General features: G+C 45.6%; 2 protein-coding genes and 1 long non-coding RNA gene across 3 annotated transcripts in view; 2 read left to right on the top strand and 1 right to left on the bottom strand.

Moving 5' to 3' along the window:
• Nucleotides 1-4,636: 4,636 nt before the first annotated feature.
• On the top strand, nucleotides 4,637-6,281 carry LOC126521202 (solute carrier family 25 member 32-like). The gene has a single exon (XM_050169819.3). The coding sequence runs from the start codon at nucleotides 4,984-4,986 to the stop codon at nucleotides 5,950-5,952; it is 969 nt and encodes a 322-aa protein (XP_050025776.2). The 5' UTR covers nucleotides 4,637-4,983; the 3' UTR covers nucleotides 5,953-6,281.
• Nucleotides 6,282-12,743: 6,462 nt separating this feature from the next.
• Nucleotides 12,744-20,656, bottom strand: part of LOC126521198 (ankyrin repeat domain-containing protein 16-like) — a 100,082-nt gene continuing 92,169 nt past the window's right edge. The window contains exon 8 of the mRNA XM_055065728.2: nucleotides 12,744-12,947. Within this exon, the coding sequence (XP_054921703.2) occupies nucleotides 12,940-12,947 (8 nt within the window). The 3' untranslated portion in view covers nucleotides 12,744-12,939. The remainder of the gene's footprint in view (nucleotides 12,948-20,656) is intronic.
• On the top strand, nucleotides 12,954-14,709 carry LOC140218922 (uncharacterized). Its single transcript, XR_011895059.1, has 2 exons — nucleotides 12,954-14,259; nucleotides 14,328-14,709. It is a non-coding gene; the product is annotated as an uncharacterized lncRNA (long non-coding RNA).

Here is a 20,656-nt window from a genome sequence, read left to right on the forward strand (position 1 = left end):
GCACCCGCTCTTTTCAATGAAGAAGCGTGGCGTCGCCTGCAATGAATGCCCACGGTGGCCGGCAGAGGTCGCTGCCATACGGGTGGGTGCCGACTGCGCGTGTCGTCTGCTTCGCACATCAGTTTCGCAGCGATTGCGTTGGTTTCTGTGTTTGCGTTTTCTGTCTTATTGCAGCGTTGCGTGTTTGTTCTTGGTGTTGTCAAAGAGTGAGCGCGTGGCTGCTGTGTTTGTGTGCTTGTCATTACGAGAACTATGCGCCGGCGGTGAAAAAACGCCGAAGCTAAGAGAGTTCAAGGAGAGGACCTTCTTTGTGCCGTTGTGTAGAAGTGGCTACCGCTCGAACAAAGGGCGTGTATCCTTATTCACTCCACCATCTGATACGAAGCGGTAGCAGGATGGGCAAGAATCACCAGGAGAACGGACAGAAGGCTGGCTCCAACTGCTATAACCCTACGCCATATACTAATTAACGATATTTCCTGAGTATCCTAAGTATGCACCTCGTGTGTGCCAGGAAAAAGAAAAACAAGAAAAAATGAGCAGTAGTGCTTTGAACTACTATACTGCAGGTTATGTACGCTGCACGAAAGATCACTGCCAAAAATTCTTGACCACAGTGTGCAGGCTTAATTCCTTTGCGTGAGTAAAGCTGAAGCTAGTACCAACGTTGTTTCATATTGCACTACCCATATTGACAATGAAGCCTTATCGTAGTCAGACTTCGTCAACCACTGTGAAGGCCATGGAAGATGCTTTTACTGTGTTCCTTAGCAAAAACAAGTTACATGTAGCGATTTTTATTAAAACTTCTTTCTGGGCGAGTTGGTGCATACTTGACATGAAAACTGTTTACAGCGCAAACACATGCAACAACAAAGTATTTTTTTCGGCACCCAACAAGCTGGCACAGTTATGCCCACGTATCTGCAACTCTAAAAAAAGAGGTTGCCAGCTAAAACATGAGAAGCCGTTCATCAAGTGTGCCACAGGAGTGGTCTACGCCATTCCCTTGAAGTGTGGAAAGGCTTATGTCGGCCAAACCGGCCGCTGCATTAATGAACGCTTGGGGGAACATGCCCGAAATTTAAGCAAATTAAAGGACAAGTACGCACATTTGGTCGCGCATGTAATTGGATGCACAGGATGCGAGGCTCGTTTGGGAGAGACAAAGATTCTCGGCACAAGTGCCGACGCGACGGCGCGCGTCAGTTTGGAAGCGTTCTACATACACAAATATGGCTGCAAGTGCGTAAGCACCCCTTCTGTATCGCTTTTTGCGGCAGAGCTTCATTTTTTGGAAGCGGCTGCTCACTGATTTCATTGTATCTTAGTATCCCTCGCCTTTTGTTAGTGTTTGTCTACTTTTTTCGTTTTCTTGTTTCTTCGCGTCTGAATGCGTTGACTGCTGGCACGTTCGTTCATCGATGCGCATCGTCATTTTCCCCGATTGTATCACTCCCTTCCCCCTTCACTTCTGCCTTTCCCCTTATATAAGGCACCCGTCTCCCGTTAATAAAAGTTAGTTCAGCGCTTGTGTCCTGTCCCTTATACTTTGTGGTTGCATGTGTTTGCGCTGTAAACAGTTTTCATGTCATACATGTAGCGAGTCTAGCTGATTTTTCAGGTCAGCTCCCGACACTGGCGTTTCCACAATTAGGGTGCCGCAGAGCATGAAAAACCAGCTTTGACCGTAGTTGTAAAGTTCTATGTTTTCTTGAGGTTTGGGTTTTTGTAAAAGCTTCGCATCAACAAAGAGAGGGAAGCGCAAAGGCAACGGCAGAAGCTCCTTAAACTGCGTCACTGCCACTAAATTTATCTTTCATGTATGTGTGCATTATCTCATACCTAGTGCTGTCTTATTTAATTGTGCCTGCGTCTGACTGTTGTTACACTTGAATAAAATCTTTGTTACGCTCAAATAAAAGATCTGTTTCCTATTTTTGTTCACGATATCAGAAATAAAATGAAATCCGCACGTATTTACCTGGTATAAAAGAATGTATAGTACAAGGAACACCACAGTTCATTTTACAGGCTAATTTATTTACTCATTATCATACCCTCGGGGCCCAATGGGCACGTGAGGGGATAGTTACATGGTTTACAAACAATAAAAAACATTCATACCTATGAGAACAACAGTTAAGATAAATAAGCAGAAACAGCAGCAAATAAAATAAAAAGAAAGAACAGTGAAATTCGAGTAATTTCAAAAGATGATCGGTTACAGCGATCTTGAGTGGCTATGCATTAATATAACATTAATAGAACAGTACCGTAACATTAGAATTATTTTGCGTTATTCGAATAAAAAATGCAACCTAAAGCTTACCCTTAAAAAAATTACGCTGCCATCATCGCTAGAATAAAAAAACAAGTGTATCCTTATCCACCTTAATCCTCCTTTATCCCCCTAATTCACCTCAATCCAATCGCTAATCAATAATTAAATTTGCTAATCATTAATCATCTATTATACACGGCTGGACATGCTTTGGTTCGCTTCTGGCCTTCCTTGGATCGTGTGATATATTCTGTACCTCACAACACGACCTTGAAACATGGAAATCTAAGGCTTCTGCCTTAAAAATTACGTTTTCTCTTCGCCAGCATAGAAACACATGAGGTTCCCCGCTCGAAGCCGAGCTGAGGTAGCACAAGCTTTTCACGAAAGCGACAAGCGCTACAGAAGCCTGTTGTAATCAAAACAAACCCTAATCAGTAATCAGCTGCCCACATTTGAACTGTGCTGCTGCTACGGCTTAATAAAAACAAAAGGCGCAGCAGCCCGCTTGCCGAACCACGGCGTGCTGCGAAGACCGGATGGTGCCGCGGCACCCACCTGCACTGCAGCGCTCCTAGCGGCAACCGCCGGCATTCATTGCATCTGGTGCCACCCGGGAGGCCGCGGACGGCACACTAGCCAGTATATTCTAGGCCATAGAGTTTCATAGAGAAACTGGCGCTGCGATCGTTCAACCAATGCACTTGGCGCTGTCACTTGCCTGCTGTAAGAAAATAAAGTGAGAACAAAGCTCGAAAGCCAAGCTTTTCCATATAGACCGTTTTTTCGTAGGCGCCGCCATATTGTGAACGCAGTGGCGCCGCCTATGAGCAGCGCCATACTGGCTTGGGTGAAAGCGGTCTTTTGCATGGCATGTATACGCTCGGCGGTAGGTTCTGGCGTTTGTTTTCGCGGTCGTGCGGTCTGTTTAGTATGACGTGCGTCTTCTACATGGTAAACGGTCCTGTGAGACTTGCTGAAGTGGTTTAAGACGTCATGGCCGGAATTTCTGCTGGCGTTGAGGTAGACGGAACACGCAGCGCGATGTGTGCGCGTATATTTGAGCCTACAATCAGCCTCGGAGATCACTTGTGTATTTCTGAATGTTCCAATCACTAATGTGACCTTATTGCAGTATTATCTTCTATTTCTAGGCTGCGGTTTAGGAGCCACGACACATACGCGACGATCTTAACAGCGTGGGTACCGTTCTGCTACGATAGGAGCTGTGCTGTTATACTTTGACAAGCATTCAAACTGTTCGCTGCAGGTTACACTGCGTGACTACTTGGTTCCATGGATGAGGTTTCCACCTATGAATAAAAGTTTTGGCTAGTAATAGCATCATACCTTACAGTCTGAATTAAGCTTGTCCAGCAAAGCGACCGTTTACGAACTGCGCGAGCGTCCTAAGCAGTAGTAGGTGCTGAATTACAGATATCTTTGTTCTATATAGCGCATGGTCCAAGCATAGGGCATCAGCGGTTATATAAACGTTGTGCGGCATTAGCCCGTTTTCTCTTGCTTTTTAGAGAAAGAGGATGATAACCGAATTTTTTTTTGTGGTTGTGTTCGTTCATTTCTCTACGACGCACTCACACGTATTAGGGAAATCTTGCGCTCAAAGATAGCCATCGCATTCTTTTTATGCGAACCCTCTCATATATTATATGGCTGTATACAGGCCAAAAGGGCAACGCCGAAGCACACAGCTTATATATATGTATCGTGCTGGCTCATCAACCGCAGTGATCGCTGTGTTGAGCAGCGCCATGGGCCACATGCAGCAAGGCTAGCGTAGACATATGGTAATTTCAAGCATACTAGACTTGAAATGCGTGAGAACGATGCCAGTGTATCACAAATATTTGATAGCGCTTGCCGCTCAGATATTTCGTGGTTGCCTTAGGTTGGCCGTGCACAGCACGCGCTCTTATGTTTTACTCCCTACGCCAATCGATCAGACAGTGAGCTGATTTACCATTTAATGCTGGTAATACAGACACGCCGGTTTCCTTTGTTGATTTAAAATCGATATAAGCAAAGTAGTAAAGAACACATACACGCACAGCGACTGATAATGCGCGTCACATTTTTGCGCCCCCAAGACATAATTCCGCCTACAGTAGTTACCGATGCACCGAAAGGCTTCCCTGACGACCTTATATGAACGAACATGGCGTAAATTTCACAAAGTAAGATCTAAAACATCTCGAAATCGTTCCGCAGCACGCGACAGCAATACTTTCAAGCAGCGCCGCGCCGGATCGCCCAAGCCGGAGAGGAGGAAAGGCTCTCCGCGCGCCCTATCCTCCTCGCCCGATGAAACGGTCTATAGCAAACGACGGAAGCGACCAGCTGACAACCAACAGAGGCGGCGGAGAAGATGAGAGGAAGTCGCATCGGCTATGCATCGGTTGCAATCAAGGAGAATGGTTGCAATGCGTTCTAGCGTTGGATCTAAATTCTGTGGTTCTAGCCAGATTACAGTTCTTTATTCTATGAGGTTACTATAGCATTATAGCTGTGTTGTGGCGTGATCGCTGGTTCTTTATTCTATGTGATCGCATCACCACAGTGAACTCAACTGATGTACGTACTGTACGTTAGCGTTCGTGCACATACGTCGCTTATCAAGCCGTTCAAGCAGTCTTCGCCGGACGGGTGAGTTTGGAGTGGATTGGCGGAAGGCCGAAACTATGTCCAGCTTAAAGATGTCGCGCGAATGCACCGGCAACGGTGATAGTCACAAACCAGCAAATGTTTTGTCGTTCCTGTCCCATGTGAAGTCGGGTCATCTCATCGCTGGAATATCCGGTGGTGTAGCCTCAACCTTAGCCGTACATCCGTTTGACCTGTTGAAAATAAGGCTCGCAGTGAATGACGGTGCGGTGTCAAGCAGGCCTCACTACCGCGGGTTTCTCAACGCGGTTGTTACGATATTCAGGCAAGAAGGCATCATTGGATTCTACAGAGGCGTGACGCCTAACTGCATCGGCGCCGGTGCCTCCTGGGGCTTTTACTTCTTCTTCTACAACGCCATCAAATCTCAGATGTCATTAAGTGTTCGCACCGAACATCTCGGACCGGGGCAGCACATGCAGGCGGCCGCCGAGGCTGGACTTATGACGCTGCTCATGACGAATCCGATATGGGTCGTGAAGACGAGAATGTGCCTTCAGTACACAACGTCGCAACTGCCGGAGGAACTTCAATATAAGAGCACGTTTGACGCCCTGAGGAAAATCTACCGCATCGACGGAGTTGCGGGCCTTTACCGAGGTTTCATCCCAGGCGTCTTTGGCGTGTCGCACGGTGCGCTGCAGTTTATGGCTTACGAGGAAATGAAGAAATTCTACCACAGCCACCATCGAGGCGACGCCCGCAAACAGCTAGGCACGCTAGAGTACTTAGTGTTTGCTGCCCTCTCGAAACTTTTTGCGACCACTGCGACGTACCCTTATCAGGTAGTGAGGGCAAGATTACAGGATCAGCATAAGAAGTACGCCGGCATCGTCCAGTGCATATCAAGGACTTGGCGATTTGAAGGCTACAAAGGCTTTTACAAGGGCTTAGTTCCGAACACACTCCGCGTGACGCCGGCCACTGCGATAACATTTGTGGTATATGAGAACATTGCCAAATGGCTTGTGAACAAAGATACTTAGATTATGGCGCAATGCAACTTTATTTCTGAGCAGTGCGCAAAGCAGATAAAATATGTGACAAAATGTTTTTGTTCTAGAAAATAATAGATATCCTTTTCATATACATTGTTACTAAGATGCCGTCAGTCATTCTCTGTGCTAATAGGCAATTCATTAAGCCAAAGAAAAACAGCACAGTGTTTGTACATATTTGTTGTTTCTGTTATTGTGGCAAAGACTTGTTGTGCAATGCCAAAGCATGGGGATGCATTGTGATCAGGGCCCAGTTTATTTGCATGTATGACTTAATATTTTGTTCTTTGTTTTAAATAAATATTTGAAATGAAAAAGTGTCCTAACATTTTTGTTTTACCCTGCTTGATTACTTGGATGCATCTTCATAAGTGGTATGAGTGGCCTAGCTTGTGTTTGGAAAGGCCGCTGGTGGAGTGGCCACTGCCAGTTCCGAAAATGCGAGTAAACAATGACGACTACAGTGGCTGTATTCCAATACTTGCTGAAGATGGAAAAGTAGACAGCTTTGTGAAGATAGCATCGAACTCGAAAACTATCTAGACTACTGTCCTGTCCAAACAAGGTGGCGGCTGAGCAGGACGTTCGGAAAGAAGATGAAAAGGTTGTCTGTGCACGCGAAAACACACACTTTGCAGGCACAAGCACTTAAAATACAGAAATGTGTGCTGCAAGGTGGCGTCACATTGCAGCAGCATCTTCCGTAAGGCTTCCAGACGGCTAGAAACATGTTCCGTTACATGGCCTCAAAGCTGTGTCAGCTGTCTCCTTAGTGTGGTGTTGCATCCTAAGCCGGCTGGCGGAGGGCCCTAGCATCGGAGAGGACCACGCGGTGAGGTTGGCGGAGACGCTTGTTCCGGGTGAGAGGGTCTGGCCAACGTGGTCGTTATTCAACTTATGTAGTATTTCAAGGACAAATTGCATCATGCTATTAGCAGTTACACAAGTGGTGTGATCATGATTGGTGGTACACAGGTGGCATGATCCCACCTGATTGGCCTAATGAATTCATACAGATGCACAGACATGGAGGTCACGGCTCCATCATGCGGACATTACAGATAACAATGGTAGCAAGTGCTACTTATGACACGAGAGGACAGCACGACACAACATCATCCCCTGGGAGAATTATTACTTCCTTATACAAACTTGGATATAGTTCTGATATGAATGGACCCAAAGAACTACACACTGGAAGATGTACACTTTCCTTCTGTAGAAATAACAAAGAAGATTATTTAGTTCAGATGTATGCACTAGATAACACAGTATACTTCCCATTTTTAGACGACAATTGTCAAGACATTTCCACATGTACAAAGGTAACTATGTGCTGTAGAGACTTATGCATGAGGATTACCTGTATTATACTTAGTTCCACGTGGAACAACTCGGAGCTGCGCTTTGTAAGTGGCTCTTCATATGATATTACTAATGCTGCAGATGAACTGAAAGATTCACTTAGTGTCATCATCATCATCAGCCTGGCTACACCCACTGCAGGGCAAAGGCCTCTCCCATACTTCTCCAACTACCCTGGTCATGTGCTGATTGTGGCCATGTTGTCCCTGCGAACTTCTTAATGTCATCCGCCCACCTAACTTTCTGCTGCCCCCTGCTACACTTCCCTTCTCTTGGAATCCAGTCCGTAACCCTTAATGACCATCGGTTATCTTCCCTCCTCATTACATGTCCTGCCCATGCCCATTTCTTTTTCTTGATTTCAACTAAGATGTCATTAACTCGCGTTTGTTCCCTCACCCAATCTGCTCTTTTCTTATCCCTTAATGTCACATCCATCATTATTCTTTCCATAGCTCGTTGCGTCGTCCTCAATTTAAGTAGAACCCTTTTCGTAAGCCTCCAGGTTTCTGCCCCGTACATGAGTACTGGTAAGACGCAGCTGTTATACACTTTTCTCTTGAGGGATAATGGCAACCTGCTGTTCATGATCTGAGAATGCCTGCCAAACGTACCCCAGCCCATTCTTATTCTTCAGATTATTTCAGTCTCGTGATCCGGATCCGCGGTCACTACCTGCCCTAAGTAGATGTCATTAGTAATGTAATTATTAATCATAAAATTAAATATTGTCAAGAATTGTAAAATTAAATGTAAAATTAATGTAATGTAATAATTACCCTATGCGTAGAAGGATCCTCTCTGGGGGTCGGAAATCCAACGGAGGCATGGACAGAGAGGGACAGAATGACCAAGTGCTGTGACATTTCAAAATTTTATCAGAACTCCAGGCGTCAGAACTTTATCAGAAAATTTTATCAGAACTCCTACCGCTTGGGCGACAGGGCCCAAGCGGTAGACTGGAGGCAGTTACAAACCAAGACCTTTCGCAACCCCGTTCATCTCAAGAGGACATATCCAGACATTTATTCAGACGATAACTGCAAACTATGCGGCAGGGCTCACGCATCTTATACACATTCTCTGGCAATGTGAGCTCATAGGCAGAGGAAACACAGTCTCCCCAGATGAAGCTGCGGCACGGTGGACGGCCACGCTGCGCAACTAAAACCTCCAAGATCAACTATGGGCCATCCAGCAAGGCTGTGAGGTGGCGAGCAGACAGCATCTCCGGACCTACTCAGGGGCGGCCCAGGCCACTAAATTTGCCGGATTTTCAATGAAGTTATTACTACCACCATGTTTAGCATGTAAACTAACAATTCGTAGGAACATGCAAATGTGTTTCAGGAGTAACATTTACTTCAGGCTAAGATATTGCAGCAAAATTATAAAATAACCATAGGCGGCCAGCAATTGAATGCATGGTATCTTTGTATAAATAGAATGGGGCAAATCTACATGTCACAACAGCAAATATTCAGGTGGGTTTGTAAACAAAACAGGTGGGCCAAGCAGGTAACAGAAACAGCACGGCACTGCTTTCAACACTCCTTATTTGTCTGAGTTGGTGCAAACACGCAGTGCCACACATACATAGATCACAAGGACACCCAGCATGTATTGGCCAATAGTCCAGGAGATTGACGGCGCAGGACCATCGAGGGACGTTATGATGCTTGTTCCTGCCCTGACTGTTTAGTGCGGGAAAGACGCTGCGACAACGCAAGTACTACTACCATCTACTACTTGTGAAAGCAGCGAAGCATTCCCGCGAACCACACCACCATAAAACGAGTCATCCAAACACGGGACTAACAATTCTACAACTCTAGCACATTAAATTTACAGGCGAAGACCGTTTCCCCATGAACCAGATTGCTAAACCGGCCAAACCGACTAATTACGGCAGCGACCGAGACGACATAAGGGATCACACGACACGAGAACACCATGGAATAAAGAACACATGAGAACAGAACCATGGAATAAAGACCAACAGAACACTGAGAACACGTTGAAAATATTTGTCATCCTCACGCCACGCCTACACATTGTTAAGAACGGCCAGCTGCAGTGCAAGTTTTGCCAACCAGTTGCGACTGTGGAAGCAACATCTCGGGAGCATCGCCGCCAACCTCTAGCCACGGCGTGGCGAAGTCGACTTTGTGTCGATATCAATACGCGCATCCTCCACTCTTCGTCGGTTCAGCTAGGAGCCGTTGTGACGAAATGAGTTCGGCGGGCCAACTATTGTTACCAAACTCCCCAACGCGGACCCGATCTGCTACGGGTGCGCGAGTTGCCGCGGGGACGCCGTTTTGCGCTCCTTCCCACGCCCCGACCAAGACAACGCGCTACTCGGAACGGCTCCGAGTTATATGAAATTCGCGTGGTGTCGGTTTCGGACCGTAAACGCGTGTGTGTAAACTGTCCTGCGGAGAGGCGGTTAGTTTTGCGATGACTAAACGAACGTTCGCATCACCTTGTATCGCGGGAGGACCGAGTGTTTAAAAACTGCTGTTGTGCAGATGCTCGACACACTTCTTTTAAGCAGTCATGTTGGACTGAGACTCTCTCTCAAGCAGTCATGTTAGACTGATGTACTTTCTCAAACAGTCATGTTAGACTGATATAAATACTGTAAATAAACCCATATTCCTCGTTCTCAATGAGAAGCAGTGCTTCCCTTCATCAACGTCCTCAGCGTGGATAAGTTGGACGACGGCATGGGCCTGCTACCTTCGAATTCATGCCGGACTCCAATCTTGACAACGGATCACGAGCGATGGGATTGAGCCCCCAATCCTGACAACATGCCTACACTGCCTACACGCTCACGATTTAAGCTGGGGCTTCAATCGGGGCTTTCCTGCTGGGTGGATGTGGCAGACGGTCCTGTGTCCAAGCTTCAGCGACGTCCTTCGTAGCTAAGTACTCTTTTCGTTTTATTATCTAGTGTTTTCAAAGTGTTCTCTTTTGCATGGAGCAGGGGTGCAAATTTTGAATTCTTGGTAAGAGTAGTAAACGTACCGGCTTTGTCTGAGTCTGGCCATTTCCCCGTTAAGCCTAGGTGGTAAGCGGGACCTATTGGCATCGAGCTCCATCACTGGAAAAGCTGGCGCCACTGTCGGCGTGACGTGCTATTAGGGATCACGTGGACATAGTGGCCGCGTCGGCTGCTTCGAAGCGAGAGTTTAAATTCCCTCCCCACGAAACACAGAACCTCTTAAAAACTTCTTGAAACGGCTACAAACGGCTATAGACGTCTTGGTCTATGATAAGACAGAAAATAGAATTTCTTCTAAACATAACCTCAGCACTTGGAATATGCTAGTATATATTCTATCTGCGGCAAAATCCACTACTGGTGTCACTAGAGTGTTTTGGTAAACACATTCAGAATGTCTAACTCAAGAACTTTTCTAGATCTTTTTGTCTAAAAGTGCATAAAATGCCAAACGACGTGTTAAAAGTACGGTTACCGTCGACCGTCGGCGTTAGCGAATAAAAGACGCCACAGACAAATCGAACTCATAAGTAACATTGGAAGCAACATAAGTAAATTGACTTTAATATTAAATAATTTCACACCAGAACTTCAACAATCAAGGGCATGTTATTGTTTTCCATACGGGGCACGCACACGACGCTTGGAAACCATTCTTCTATGCTCGCGCAGCAAGTACCGACAGCAGCAGGAGCGAAACGCCGGTGTTGCAGTGACCACAGATGTGTCACAGAGCCCGCGATGTTATCAATTCGGCGGCAGTCAAGTAGGCACGCTCCAAATTTATCAGACATCTCATTCCGTGCTGGAAACACTCGAGAAGCAGGAATGTAAACGAATGTAATGTAACGGGACGCCGACGGAATGACGGTATATGTGTCTGCGAGGCTCGTGTTGGCTGGTGTTGTAAGAGGCTTCATCTAAAACGTGGATATGGTTACGCAAATAACGCGTTCTCAAAGTAAAATCTTCATAAAATGTTTCCATTCACGCATATTACATCTTTACTCACCCACGATGTATGACCAAGCGAAGAAAAGCAAGAACAGACGACCAACTGTTTCAAAGCGAGCGCGAACCTTGTCGTCTGTTCTCCAACTTTAGCGGCCCGCTGATAGTTTTCACGTAACATGTAGTTGTACACACAATAACAAGTTCTCATAGTTAAACAAAACATGTTTTCGCGTAATAATAAAGCTAAAACAGCTTTTCACGTGCTGTTCTAGTAGAAAATGAATCATTGTGACAGACTGAACGGTACTTGCCAAGTGCGTCTTCAAGGTGTCCCGTCTCTACGAAAACGATGCCAATCTGAATCCACAATATACCGGCATTCCCATGCATACCACAACGCAGCAGCGCCAGATTTCCCTCTAGGTAATGTAGTGAGAAACTCTATGGTAGAACCATAGAGTTTCCTAATTCTTGTAGGAAACTCTATCAGTAGAACAACTCTAGAGGAAAAGCTGGGCCGCAAAAGTGGGAACCTCCAGGGCGCCGCCCTGTTGCTACTGGTGAATGTGGCCAGCGCAATTACTATTGAAAGAGCTGAAAACAAGTACAGGTCACCTTATGCTTTGTCATCTAAAAACGCATACCTGATGACTTTATGAAGGTGGTGCATTAATATTAAGTTTACAGAAAGCGATCGATAAGTCCGTGACTTATGTAAATCACGATGTACGCATTCATGCAATAAATGATGACGCGAATTTCGGTTTCGAATCTGTTTTTTGGACGCGTAGTAGTTTCATACAGTTTGGGTTTGACACGCGATTGCGCGTCGACATCGGACGCTATGGCACATTCGTGCCTTATGGGCCACCGAAGCCCCGAACTGCTCTGGCATATATACCTTCACATGTAAGTAAACAAATATATCTTCTTGTTCAGAACATCATGCGATAAGACAGCTTTTGTGATGCATCACAATCGTTTGAGAAGCGTCACAGTAGAGCATTTTTCTACATGCGGAGCGGTGTTTTTATTTGCAGGTTTCCCTTCAGTAGGAAATTGTTGGACAGGCGGACAGCGCACCGGAATTGTACTGGCGAAGCCCCAAGCAACTCAAAGAATCTGTTTAATTGTTGCACTTTGAACAATCACGCTTCTACAAAGGCCACAGCAGAAAAACAGCCTGATGCCTAGTATGTCTGTGCCACGAAGTAATCAAGAGGCGAGTGCCTAAATGCAGACGAAATCTAGTGCATCGAGACTTAGAACGACAGAAAGCTGAGCTAGTTGGTAAGGATTCATTATGCAAAACAGAGGTGAGGCGTGCAGACAGGACACAAGAGTAGAGAAGTGGGCGGCGCTCGTGTTGTTTGCTTGTAAATACTCTACTCTTGTGTCCTGTCTGCACGCCTCACTTCCGTTTTGCATAACGAGTGCATCAACCCACATATTAATAGCGTAAGCGTTTTATTAAATGTGCAATATTTTCAACACTTCCCTGCATGCCATTTCACGTGGAATATCTTTTCTGGTCACAAATTTGTGCAGCGAATCTATTTGCATGATCAACTCCGGGCCTGTGGGACCGTTCACTTGCACTTGATGCTGAGTCTTTTACATGTATCCATAAACTGCAGATATGCACATCAGATCCCTGCGAGCATTTTCAAAACTCAATTATTTTAGACAACAGGCACATATGCAATACTGACATAATCTCAAATACCACTAAGCAGCTGGGACACATTTTTGTTGACCATACTCTCAGGTAAAATAAGTAGATCATGTGGACAGCTCCAGCTCATTTTCCTTAAATCAGTGTGTACAAGGGGTATGCAAAAATTATTTTGTTCTCGCACACCGATTATTTTGCTGTATAAGCAAGAGAACCCACCACATTAGTGCAACGTATCATGTACATCACATTAATATGTGCTCTAATTTACCAAGTGAGATGAGTTACTTTTATGGCTCATTCAGCCATATCACACTGCAAGCTGCATTCATCAATCTTCAATTGGATTTTGCAAATGCTTAACGAAACATGTTTCCCTTTTATGCAGATATGCAATGGCAAGCCCTTCCGTGTGTTCCAAAGGTAAAAGTTAAGCTCCAAATTAAAGAAGACATTTCTAGTCAGAAACAAGCAAAAATGGTGAATGCAGAATATCAGAAGCCCAAGGTACAGAAATTATGAGAAGTGTCGAATGATTTTAAGGAAAGAGGCGTATTTGAAAATACAAGACTCTTTAGGGGAGGTCAAGCAAGTCAATATAGGTAGAATACTCTGCAAAATTATGCGAGTGAGGGGATGTCAAACAATGGGTCAGGAAATGCGTTGTTTTTCTGCAAAACAAAAGCTGATTGCCATTACATAAGTAACTTTAGCATCATGAGACTGCTGCTTGATAAATTCAGAAATAAACCAAAAAACAAGACACGCAAAAAAAACAATTAATGATGCTCTCTCCACACTGGGATAAATAAAAACAAACACATCACATCTAATGTGGACATATCAGACGCCTTGTGAAACACTAAAGGAAAAAATTCGAGCTATGGCACTTGCCGCATAGATGTGGGGGGGCCTTGCACTAATAGTGATAGTTGCCACTGCATTTAGAAATTGAAAGCATTCATGCAGACAAGGATGATTCTTTATATTTTTGGCTACCACTTCAAATGCCTCCACCAGGTGTTACAATGCTGCACGTAGCCATACTAAGGATCTCGCAGCAACACCTGGAGGTATAAAATCAGAAGCAGTCAAAGTGCTGGTGTGTACTGGACACTATGTTTGAAAACTTTAGGCAAGAAGAGTGCAAGAAGCAGGCATAACAACTGCATTTAATTCCATAATTCCCCATTTGATGGCCTTTTCTTTTTGCTTAGACAATGCCTACGCCTAGCCACAGCAGCTCCCTCATACAGACTCCGCAAGCCAAGAGGCCGTGGAGGCAATGCAGGTAAAAGGCAAGAAGCAATAGCACTGGTATCGACATTCATCTAATTTCTTTCTTTTTCTTTTGTTTAGGCAGCCAGCACACCCCGAACAGCCACCTTGACTGCGGGTGTGTCACCCTAGTCGCCAAGGAAACATGTGAGGGAAAGCGATAGGCAATGTGAACAGCCACTTCTCCATGTAAACAATACTCTTTCTCTCGGACGACTCCTATGCCTCGCTACGCCAGCACATTTGTGCACAAAGATGCTGCGGAGGCACGTGCAGGTCCGAGGCAAGAAGCAGTGGCACTGGTGTCGACATTCACCCACTTTCTTTTTCTTACACTGAGGCAGCCAGCACACCTCGAACAGCCACCTTGACTGCGGGTGTGTCAGTAGATTCCTGTTTTACATATGCTCATAATAAATTTCAGTAAACTTGAACTTGATAATAAACTTGAAGGCAAATGGGACATTGATGCATTGTTTTTTTGAGCATTTATTGTACACATACAATATATGTTATACTTTGCAGTGCTACAGAGTGTATTTTGAAGCTTCCCCTGTTTTGCACCTTTAATTACATATGTGTTGTGTGGCCCTCAATGCAGTTCATGTTGTAGCAGCTGTTTTGTCTGTGTATTGCACATTGGCTTAAGCTCGTGACATCCACATACTTCTCTGACATATGCAAAATAAAGTTCTCTGTTGTCCTCAGTGTTACAACAAAAAATGAAAGTAAACAATCCGATCGTGGAATTATGTTTATTACAGTGATTCCTATGACAGTAACTGACAAGTTGACAACTTTAACTGGTCAATCCGTCCATAGCCTCCTCTATTTTTCAAAAATAAAGGAGGCTATGATCCGTCATGGCAAGGAATTGTATTTATACATAAAAAAAAATGGGGGAGGGGGTATAGGATTAGGGCGGCACGAAAATATTTACCAACACCGTCCTCTAGACCCATTCCGTTAAGGTACCGTAACAAAGCGTATTATGCATAAAGTTCATACAACCAACTCTGATATTACTACACAGGCAGGCGACGCGAGCTACATTTGCCATGACGCATTCGCGACTGCACCGATGCAAAAGTAAGATAATGGGCGCAGGTGCCTTTAAAGTATCTCGACCTTGCGAGGCACTGCTGCGCGTGCCAGGGGAGCTGTACGTGCGAACACTCCCTGGCACACACCTGCCTCGGCGGCCCCAACCTACGTACCGTACTGCTTCGAGCTTTGATCCCCCCACTGTCCTTTGGGTGTCCGGAGTTCCTGCGCCGCCTGCTTTATTATAATCTCAGGTGCTCTCCTGAGACTTCCGTTTGTCGGTTACATGTACCCTACAGCTGGATCAGTACTTATAATAATAAAAAAAACCCGATCTATCGTCGCGACGATAGATCGCGAAAGCGGCTTTTGTAACATACCGCGCCCGTGCGAAGAGAATTACGGAACGCCAACGAGGAATCTGACCACAGCTTCGAGCTCGTAACCTCGTTGAGTGACACTCCTGCAACAAGCGTGACCGCTGAAAACCGCATACCGCCGGAAACTTCAACAGGATCATCCCTCGGTTGCATAACTGCCACATGTACGGCCAACATGGACCACACCCACACCGTCCCGCAACATAGAATAAAGAACGAACTTATAAAGCCCAAACACACGGCTGCACGCACACATCACGACACCACAAGCGATGGATGGATGGATGGATGGATGGATGGCGGCTATACCCTTTGTAACGGGCGGCGGCTGGCGCCACCTAGCCTTTTGCTCCCCCTCCTATTTTATTATTATTATTTTTTTCTTTCTTTATATCCTCTTTTCCTTAACCTAGTTTTCACTCCCCTCCTCCCCCCAAAATAACTATCTAAAACAGTAGAGGAAATATCTCCCCGATTTATGGTGTTATCTATCCCTTGACTTCCTCCACCAATCCTCTAGCCTCCCCTATGTTACTGCCACTCTTTTCTCGTCTATTTGCCCTCGTTCCCCGGGAAAACCTAATGCCCCTTCCATATCTGCCACTGTTCCCTCTACCAGGGTCGGGCGAAGGTCTGTGCATCTCAGCACTATATGCTCAGTGGTCTCCATTTCGGCTCCGCAAGCTGTGCACCGAAGGTCCACGTCTTCAAATTTAGCCCTGTATGTTTTCGTTCTCAAAACCCCCATCCTAGCTTCGAATAATAGTGAGCTGCCCCGCGAGTTATCAAATATGAGCTCTCTCTTAATCTCCTGTTTTTGTGACCTATACATTGATAGCGCTGGCTTTCCAAGCATTCTTCCCACATTTTTCTTTCAGTCTCCTTCACCTCCTTTCCCACACTAGAACCACGTTGGACCCCCTCCCTCAGCTGTAGGTATCTATTCTTCAGCTTCCTCGTTCTGAGTGTCCACTTTGTGTTCAAACTTTTCATGTACAGATATTTGTACACTTTTCCTGCCCACCTTTTTTCCTCCAGTGCTGGGAGTCTCTGTTCAAATTTTAGTTTACTTATTGCCTCTCTACCTTCGAATGACGTCCATCCCATGTCTCCCTGCACTCCCTCATTAGGGGTGTTCCCGTGTGCTCCTAAGGCCAACGTGCCTACACTTCTCTGTCTCATTTCCATGCATGCCTGAACTTCCGATTTCATGCACAGTACTGAATTTCCGAATGTGAGGCCAGGTACCATAACCCCTTTCCATACGCCCCTAACCACCTCGTACCTATTATAGTTCCAAAGTGCCTTGTGTTTCATTACAGCTGAGTTCCTATTCGCTTTTTCAATCATAATTTTTTCCTGTTCTTCCAAGTACTTTTTGCCCTCGTTTAGCCATATGCCCAAATACTTGTATTTTTCAACATGATCAATCTTAGTGCTTTGTATTTCCAATGGTTCCCCCCTTTCTTCATTGTATACTATTATCCCAGACTTCTCTCTACTGATTTGCAGTCCCAATTTTTCTCCCTCCTCTCCACATATGCTCATTAGTTCCTGTAGCCCTACTCGGGTGTCAGCAAGCAGTACAATATCATCTGCATACATCAGTCCGGCTAGTACTTGAGCTACCTTCTGCCCTTCCTGCATATAGCTTATGTCAGTTCCTATTGTGCTCTGTTCTAGTCTCTTTTCCATTTGGTTCATGTAAATCATAAAAAGCAGAGGCGACAATGGACAGCCCTGCCTGAGACCTCTTCTTATTTTAGCTGGCTTTGTAGTTTCCCCCTCCCATGTTATCTCTACCTCATTATCTGTATAAACTTGTTGTAGGAACTCAATCATCGTTCTATCTAGACCATATTCCCTCAACTGGCTCCATAACTTTTCTCGGTTTACATTATCATAGGCTCCTCTAATGTCTAAAAAAGCTATCCATAGCGGTTTCTGCCTGGCTGTCGCTATCTCTATGCACTGTGTTATAACAAATAAATTATCATCTAGCCTTCTGTTCCTTCTAAATCCATTCTGCAGTTCTCCCAAGATCTCTTCACGTTCTGCCCATTCCTCCATTCTCTTTTTCACCATCTGCATTGTTACTCTGTATATGACTGATGTGATAGTTATTGGCCTGTAGGATTTAATGTTGTCCTTGCTTCCCTTACCTTTGTAAACTAATATCATTTTGCTTGATTTCCAGTCCTGTGGAACATCTCCCCCTACTACTATTTGTTCAATAAGTTGTCGTAATTTTAATTTACTTTTCTGGCCTAATATGCTGATCAATTTCATAGGTATGCTATCAGGTCCTGTCGCTGTTCCCACTGGGACCTTGTGTTCAATTCTGTCCCATTCCTTACTTGTCATCCTTCTGTACTGCTCCTCTAATTCTGTCCTGCTGTTGTCGTTGTTCTCCATTTTGCTACTCACTGGCTCTGCAAATGCTGCCTCTATTGTTAACCTAATATATTCCTGAGCTTTCTCTCCCTCTACCTTTGTTCCTTCTGGTGTGGTCAGTGAGTGCTGAACCACCTCTGTCTTCTTACTCTGTTGCCTTATGTGTTCCCAAAATTTTTTAGAGGCATTTCTGTCTTTTTTTCGTATCTCTAACAGCCACTGTACCCCAACTTTTGCTATCTTGGCTTGAATTAATGCCAATGCTTCTCTTTTCATTGCAAGGTAATCCTCCCATTTTGTCTCCACCTCTTCTGGTGTGGCTCCCCTTTTCTTCGCTGTTCTGTGTTTTCTGCACGCTTCTTTGCATTGCTCTATGGCCTCCTTAACTTCTCGGTCCCACCAGCTTTTCGGTTTATATTTTTCCTGCTTACTTCCTAGTTGCCTAATCTGTCCCTTCTCTAGCTCTCGTTTAAAAATACCTATTAACTCGTCGTATGTCCATGCCCTTTGCGGTTGCTTGGATACCATGCTTTCAATGTTTTTCGCCACTTCTTGTAGCTGCCTGTCATTCAATTTGCTCATACCTTTCCTTTCTTTAGTTTCTACCAGTGGTACTGTCCTTCCAAAACTGATTTTGATTCATTTGTGATCACTCCCCAGGCTTTTTGTACCTTCCTCATCGATTTCCATCCATCCCAACCGTTCATACAGCTTGTGGGACAATAGGCAGTAGTCGATTGTCGAGTGGGTGTTATTTCTTTCCCATGTTATTTACCCGTTGCATTTAATTTCAGTATTAACTATCACAAAATCATGAGCCTCACAAAAATCTACTAACATCTGCCCTGTTGCATCTGTCGCCCCGTCAAAGTATTCCAAATGTGCATTCATGTCCCCTAGGATGATTATCTCCAGTTTCGTAGCTAACTCCCTGATGTCCTTGGCCATACATTTGAAATGTTTTGCATTCTCCTCTTTCGACTCATTCCCCGTTTTCAGATACACAACTCCCAGGATTGTCTCAACATTCCCTACGGTGCCCTTGAGCCACATGTGCTCACTGCAGCTCTCCCTTACTCTTTCCCAGCCCTGTCCCTTCACTAGCACCCCAAGGCCTCCTCCTCTGCGTTCTTACCTTTTTCTGTTGCACCCAACCCAGGTGTATCCCGCAATGAATGGTGGCTCTTCCTCATCTCTTAAATGGGTTTCGGCAACTCCATATACCTGAAAATTTTCTGTTTGTAACTGTTCTTCTATTTCGTCCCACTTAATGCGATTTTTTCCCCCCTGCATGTTGATGAACCCCACATTTACTGCCTTCTTCCTCTTCCTCCTCCGTGCTCCTGTCCTGCCCCCCCCTCCTCTGTCCTTCATCTTTTACGTTTTGGCTTGCAGGGCCGCCCTGCGTGCCTGCAAAAAAGCCTGAGTCCTACGACCCACCCTCGTTCCTACCTGCCATCCCGCTGGTGTAGTGTAGTGAATGCCATCCGGGCCGAAAGGGGGGAAGTTTTCCCCCCAATCATTCTGTTCACCTCCACCACATCACACCTGAGGGCTTGCCCCAACTCCCTAATCACTACATTTGCCGCCACTACCTGTTCTTCAATGAAAGGGCCCTGTCCCCTGACCTCTGGGACAGTACACAGGGCAATGTGCACCGCCTCAGAGGTCGCCCTTAATTTCGCCACTCCCTCTTGAATCTGTCTGCCCAGCATTCGCCCCCTATTCTGCAGGACGTCATTCACCCCAGCGTGCAAAATTACGAGGTTTCTTCCCTCTCTGTTTTCACTCAGTTTGCTTTTGGCTCTCTCCGCCACAGCTTCAAATCGAGCCCCCGGCATGCAATCTGCCTTCACTCGTCTGTCATACTGCACTGTTCTGAGGAGTGCTGTTTGCATTCGCGATACGTTGGAGCTTCCAACGACCCAGACCGTTCTGTCTTCAAGCAAATCTTGCCTCCCTCCTGTCTGTCGGCTGGGTCTTCCCTGCCTCCTCACCTTCTCTGCCTCCTGTCGTCTCATCCCTCTGTACCTGTGTCTCCCGCGGCCCCCACGTTAACGTGTCCGCCCCCAATTCTGCTCCACTGGGTGATCCTCCTGCTTCCTTTTCCTTCAGTTCCTGCTGTGCCTCCCTCTCAGCTTCTCTCTCTCTCATCTCTTTCAATTGTTCTTCCAATTGCTGCCCTTTCTCTCGCTCCTCACTCCATTTCCGTTCTACAGCCTCCATTCTTGAGGCCCACTCCCTCTCGACCCTTTCCTCAAACTCTGCGCGTTTTGTTTCTTCTTTCTCAAGTTCCTCCTTTGTCCTCGCCATTTCACTCTTTAGCTGCTTCTCCAAATTCTCAATCACCTTACACAGCCTGCACACGAAGCCGTTCCCTTCCGCCTCCGCCACGGTTTTGAATGTCGTTTCATCTAGATAACACCATCGTTCACACCTCTCACACTGGACGAGGTCCCCTCCTTCCTCCTTGGCTTTTCTAGCCGGTCGTCCCATGATTTCTCTTGTCCTACTGTTATTTAACAGTGTACAAGCGAGGAAAAAAATTGACTATAATAAAGACCACTGGGAATCTCTTGAAGAATAAAGAGA

The sequence above is a fragment of the Dermacentor andersoni genome, chromosome 6 (genome assembly GCF_023375885.2).
Source record: "Dermacentor andersoni chromosome 6, qqDerAnde1_hic_scaffold, whole genome shotgun sequence".
NCBI lineage: Eukaryota > Metazoa > Arthropoda > Arachnida > Ixodida > Ixodidae > Dermacentor > Dermacentor andersoni.

Excerpts from the sequence above, each read along its gene's own strand:
- LOC126521202 (XM_050169819.3), top strand. The coding sequence starts at position 4,984 with ATGTCCAGCTTAAAGATGTCGCGCGAATGCACCGGCAACGGTGATAGT.